The 6,000-nt window shown below is 28.1% G+C and overlaps 1 protein-coding gene across 1 annotated transcript; it reads left to right on the top strand.

The window, feature by feature from the left end:
* The first annotated feature begins 1,957 nt into the window (after positions 1 to 1,957).
* On the top strand, positions 1,958 to 5,413 carry LOC130676274 (molybdopterin synthase catalytic subunit). The gene is made up of 8 exons (XM_057482411.1): positions 1,958 to 2,168; positions 2,440 to 2,586; positions 2,660 to 2,948; positions 3,116 to 3,347; positions 3,428 to 3,743; positions 3,817 to 3,864; positions 4,420 to 5,069; positions 5,311 to 5,413. The coding sequence occupies exons 1-7, from the start codon at positions 2,106 to 2,108 to the stop codon at positions 4,489 to 4,491; spliced, it is 1,167 nt and encodes a 388-aa protein (XP_057338394.1). The 5' UTR covers positions 1,958 to 2,105; the 3' UTR covers positions 4,492 to 5,069; positions 5,311 to 5,413.
* Positions 5,414 to 6,000: the final 587 nt, after the last annotated feature.

Here is a 6,000-nt window from a genome sequence, read left to right as displayed (position 1 = left end):
ATTAAAAATTCTAAAAATTTTTTAAGCAATTAGTTATCTTTTTAATTATTTTACATCGATAAGTACTGTTACGTATGTATACTTCGATATATATATAATTTGAAAAAAAAAAAAAAAAAAATCTGCCCTTTAATTATTTTACGAACTTTTTAAAACTCGCGCTGAAACTCTTTCAATGCCTATCATGCTTACGAAGTCTTGTTCTTTTCAACCTTTTAGAAGTTTCTAAATTACTTTACAACTTTCGTCCTTACCATTATAAACCAATAATTATCCCTTATGCAATTAAATCTAAAAAAAACTTACGTTATCTAATCTTTCCACATCGTAGAAGATATTTTATACAATACAACTTATGTTTAAAAAAAAATCAAACGTCATTCTCCGCACTGAAAAACATAAAAAATTAAATTTACCGTCAAATGAATAGAGTTTATTTTAAAAATAAAAGAACCTACACCTCAACTCAGTATTCTATAGCCTAGATAATCTACACAACTTAACTTTTCTCGTCTGTTTACCATGACACAAACTTATACGTCTATACAACTGTCAGCTCTCTCATCAACTTTTACTTTTATACAATTAAGGAGATTCTTAAACTTGTAGTAATATCCATTAAACAAATCGCCATGCCCTTAACTCAATGCCCATTTTTCAAAAGTACTTTTTAATAATTACCATTATCATCATAACTGAATTAATATAAATGTTCTTTTCCCGGTGTACTCATCATAAATAATTTTTTTTGTACACACGGACATTTCTCAACAATAATAATAGAGAAATCTGACATTAAAAAATTTCCTTATTAATAATGAATGTACATAGAGTAAGTACATGTTATCAAGTGGTATATCTATAAAAAAAAATAAAACAACAACAAAACATTTGATGCGATAAATTATTAAAATAGTAAATCCTTCATTGTTTTAAATATATATATTTTATTAACGTATATGGACAAACAATGAAGTACAAGTATTTGCGTGAAATTTTAATTGAAGTTGTCATAAAGGGAATAATGCCTTTTAAATGTATTATCCTTGTCCTATAGCCGCTTGACTTGGACTTGATATTTTTTAGTCTTACGTATTACGATAGACTGTCGTCTACTTGGTTTGTCTATAAGTAACAGAACATAAGTTGCAGTATTAAATGTGCACGCTATTAGACGTTTAAATGCTGCATCAAGGACACTGTTACAAGACTATGTACGCTTTGATTATATTTATAATTTTTTATTGTTTATTTAATTAAATGATTGCCGTCTAAAGTTTAAGTTGTTATTGTCAGCGATCTGTAATATATTTATAAGAAATATAAATTTATCTATTGCTCACATTGTACGGCATCATATAAAAATAAATATAATTTATGTACGTGTCAACACAAATCTAATGAAAAATTCAAAAGTAATTATTTTCTATTACGCGTTAAATAAAGAAACTTAATAGCAGATAATGTAATTGGCGTAACCGCAACTCGTAAATGCACGACAAGTGACCTCGCGTTTGAATCATTTGAATTTTCGCGCCAACCGCTCGAGTCAAAATAACTTTTTAAATTCATTTTTTAAACTTGTAATCACTCAATTTAATTATTTTTAATTAGTATTTTATTTTTTATTGACTATTTAATAAAATTTTATTGAAGAAATTAAAAAAAAATTGTTTTATTGATCTTTGGGTAACCTAACCTGTTGATCACGTGACACGTGTTTATGATAATAATTCCAGTGTCAATATAACCTCTATTAAATATTTATTTGTGGATTAAAAGTAATAACTTATATAATAGCGTACATATTAATTTAAAAACCCCGTTGTTCGAAACAAGAAGATTATAATGTATCAGATTACCAAGGCACCAACCACTTACCATTATGACCGAGTAATTCATGATGGATGACAGCACCCAGGAGACAGATGTTAAAATATTATTTTTTGCGAGTGCACGTGAAATTGCTGGTGTTAAAGAATCTAAAATAATTATCTGCAAACATATTTCATCATCTGAATTACTGGATAAAATTGTTTCAATATTTGGATTAGAGAGTATACGTAATAACGTTATTATTGCCGTTAACGAGGAATTTATTTCTAATGATGTCGAGCTCGAACTCTGCGACAGAGATGAAATCGCAGTCATCCCACCTCTCAGTGGAGGTTTGTTTTTTTTACATAATTATATTTGTTTAATTTATGATTCTGAAGTTAGCAGCCAATATAAAATTTTCGGATTTTTTTTTTCAACAAATTATTTACAAAAAAAAATGCACAGCAGAAAACTAAAAAAACTACAAGTGCAATTTTTAAAATATTTATTTTTTTGTAATTTATCTTTTCTAGAAAAATAAAAAAATTATTTGACGTCTGCTAACTTCAGCATCATTTTAATTTAATAAATTGTATTTATTTATTTATTTATTTTTTTCAGGCTAATACAGAGGAACAAAAAAATATCGTCAAACTCCAAAAAGATAAGTTACAGGTTGATGAAATTGTCAGTTGTGTTATTTCACCATCTTGTGGTGCAATATCAACATTTATCGGAACAACTCGTGATAATTTTGAATCCAAAAAGGTAATTTTATAATAATAATAAATTTAATTTATTTAATGATTGTGGTGTTGATAAAAAATTATTTGTTCAACAGGTTATTAAACTGGCTTATGAAGCTTATGAGCCAATGGCATTAAAAGAAATGAAAAATATTTGTGAAAAAATTCGCGCAAAATGGGATGTCAAGCATATTGCAATTTTCCATCGTTTGGGTGAAGTACCAGTCTGTGAAAGCAGTGTAGCGATAGCTATTTCTTCTCCCCATCGCCGAGAATCACTGCAAGCTGTTGAGTTTGCTATTGACACTCTTAAGTCATCAGTACCGATTTGGAAGAAAGAAATTTACGAGGATCAGCAATCAACTTGGAAGGAAAATAAAGAATGTGCGTGGGCTTTATCAAATAAATCTTTAACTATTTGACTTCTTTGGCATGTTGTTATAATTAAGCTTTATCTGTTTTCTGTACAAAAAAATTTATATTTACTGTTGAACAATTAAACGCCAATTATATAAATTGCATGTGTTAATTTTGATTGTTATTTTTTTTAGATGATAAGCTTTTAATCCCCAAAGTAGAACCGCTTGATAGTATCCAAGAGTCTTCAGCAGAAGATAACATTGTACAGTCTTTCAAGCAAGATTTTGATAAATATGAAGTAAATCTTGATCAAGTCCAAGTTAAGGCTAGCGCTGATGAGCTTAATAGAAGAATTGAGTCATTTATTTTGAGGAAACGCCAGCATGTTAATAGTGTAAATATTCAAGAATTTTGTCGTCATAGGTTTGTAATAACAATTATCATTATTTTAATCAGCTCATTATTAAAACTTGTTCTATAAATAAATAAATTAATAATTGCAGACATTTGAATAGTCAAGTTGAAAATTCGTGTGCCAGAGTCGATGCTATTTTAATTCGTCGCAAAGACTCTAAAAGTCACGTCAAAGTTCATCGTGTGTACAATCCACATGGACCGCAAACAAACTTTTCATCTTCAAATGAATCAAATCAACAAAACACTAGTTTGAATTCAGCGTTAGATGAAAGATTGTCTGAGTCTGAAAGATTTCTCGGGATTGCCAAACCCGTTCCTCGTGATATTTATGAACGTGTCAAAAAAATAGAAGACAAATTACTTTATCTAGAAAGTATTTCACCAGAATATAAAAATATTTGTGTCAGTATTTCAGTAATTAGTTATTACTCAACAAAATTTTACATGACTTGTATTTATTTCCGTTTTATTTCAGATACCACAAGATGCGGACGATGATAAAAATAATCCTTCAAACAAAAGGGTAATACTTGAATATAAATTTATTAATACTCCCAAGGAAAGAGACCCAGTGCCCGATCACTCCACGTATTTATATATCAATATTTAGTAATATAGATAAACAAAGACGAGTGATTGAATACTAGTTCCCTGATCGGGTACTGGGTCTCTTATCTTACTGTGTTTTATATTTATTGAACACAAATAAGTAATGAGCACCCAGTAAATAGTGATAACAAATTATTTATTTACAAATCGTGAGACTTCAGTCACTTTATATTTAAAAAAAAAAAATTATGCTTCAGCAACATGCGAACAACCATCGCACAAATATAAATAAAATCGTAGCGCATCTTACTACACATATTTTATTCTTTTTTCTATCGTGTTCTCATGTAGTTGCTCATGATAATTTTTTTTCTAATCTATAACAGATGTACAGAGGCGGTTCCACCTCGTGCCTCGTCGTATTCCAATAGAAAAAAAAATTAAAAATTGTTTAGCTCACATTCATTATCATTACAATCATTTTTTTTTTTTTTAAATAATTATTAACTATTTGTTTTATCTATTCCAGACATTTTCAACCGCAGAGTTGGACACAAAATTATTGGAACTCGAAAATAGATATGCCAAAAAAAAAAAGTAAGATCCAGTAGTCAGTCGTTCGTAACAAAATAACGTACAATTTGTCAATCGATCACGAGTAATTGGTTATTACTATTTTTTTTTACGAAGATTGAAATGTTAAAACTGTAATACGATAAGAGATTTTATTATGAAATTTAAATCTTGAAAATGTCATTGAAAGCTCATTGATATCTTCAATAGCTTAATAGTTATTGACCTAACATTATAATATAGTCATCCATAAAAATTTTATATTGCAATAATACTTAACTATCAAATTACTAATTCTTCAATCCTCAAGTTGTGCGATAAAAATTTTAAATTTCTTTTCGGTTGGGAAATAAAATTTAAAAAATTTGAATAAATGCCGGGAACAAAACGTTGAATTAAATATTCAAAGTTAAAGGGGTAAAGGCTGAAATTAAAAGTTAATCGATCGATGGCTGTAATCCACCAATCCCGTTTATTTGTGAATAACTTTTGGTGATGACTGTACAGCAAAGTAGTTTGTCATACGACTGGTAGAGGCAGTCGCCGTCGCGCTTCGAGACGGTATGGCCGTAAACCGTCTGAATTTTACCTCTTAATTATTGTAAGGTAAGCAACACTACACTATAAAAAAAAATTATTTTCACATTAAATACTTGATTAAAAAAAAAAAATATAAAATAATCAATAATTAAATTGACTGTAATTTTAGTAATAAAATAAAAAATTTTTAAAATTTTTATCTGTTGACGGTACTCAATAGTTGTGTCAAAATCACACGCGGTATAATACGTCTGCTGTTACTTCACTTTCTAATGTAATGAGAAACATTTTTTATTTATTTTTTTAGTTTAAATTTTGACACACGTACGAATCAGAATAAATTCAAGTGTCGGCCAAGGTTAAGAATGGTGATATTTTTTTTTCTATGTAAATAAAACAAGTAAAGAGTAAGTTTTTAAATAATTTCACACTTGTGACAATGTTTGTTTTGTTTATTGTAATTATTAATTTGTCATTTACAAAACAATTTTAAATTATGACACTTAATTTACGTCGATGTATAGTTATTTTATTTTGTCTGGTCATGTTTAAATAACTTGAGTAGTTTTATGTGACAGAAAAACAAAAAAAAAATATTAGGTAAATAAAAATTGTATTTAATGAGTGATAATTTAAATGGTAAAGTTGTTAGAGAGCTGTATAGTTGAAACATTTGTGATTTATTTTAAGACAAGATCTCAGCATCCTGAGACGTTTATCTCGATGGATGAGTTCACTGGACCAATGGTAAATTTGTTCCCCTGACAATCTCTGCAGTCAATCCGCATTGCACTACTTATAGATCCATCTCCCTACTAGATTTTTTTAAAACTTTTATTTTTATTTTTTTTATTACCACTACAATTTATAAATAAACTTTCATTAAGAATCTTTTTTTTTTTCTTACAAATCTTATCGACTTTCATGGCAATTAATATTTGCTTTTGTTTAAATAACTTTTAAAATTTTGTTACAGCAATTAAATAAACGTTTGAAA

Source organism: Microplitis mediator, chromosome 10 (assembly GCF_029852145.1).
Source record: "Microplitis mediator isolate UGA2020A chromosome 10, iyMicMedi2.1, whole genome shotgun sequence".
Taxonomy (NCBI): domain Eukaryota; kingdom Metazoa; phylum Arthropoda; class Insecta; order Hymenoptera; family Braconidae; genus Microplitis; species Microplitis mediator.
This window is presented reverse-complemented; position numbering and strand designations above follow the sequence as displayed.

What these genes read in the sequence shown, in the direction of transcription:
- LOC130676274 (XM_057482411.1), top strand. Translation starts at nt 2,106, where the DNA reads ATGATGTCGAGCTCGAACTCTGCGACAGAGATGAAATCGCAGTCATCC. An exon ending in ATAATTTTGAATCCAAAAAG is followed by an intron (nt 2,587 to 2,659) that starts GTAATTTTATAA and finishes TTTGTTCAACAG; the next exon opens with GTTATTAAACTGGCTTATGA. An exon ending in ATAATCCTTCAAACAAAAGG is followed by an intron (nt 3,865 to 4,419) that starts GTAATACTTGAA and finishes TATCTATTCCAG; the next exon opens with ACATTTTCAACCGCAGAGTT.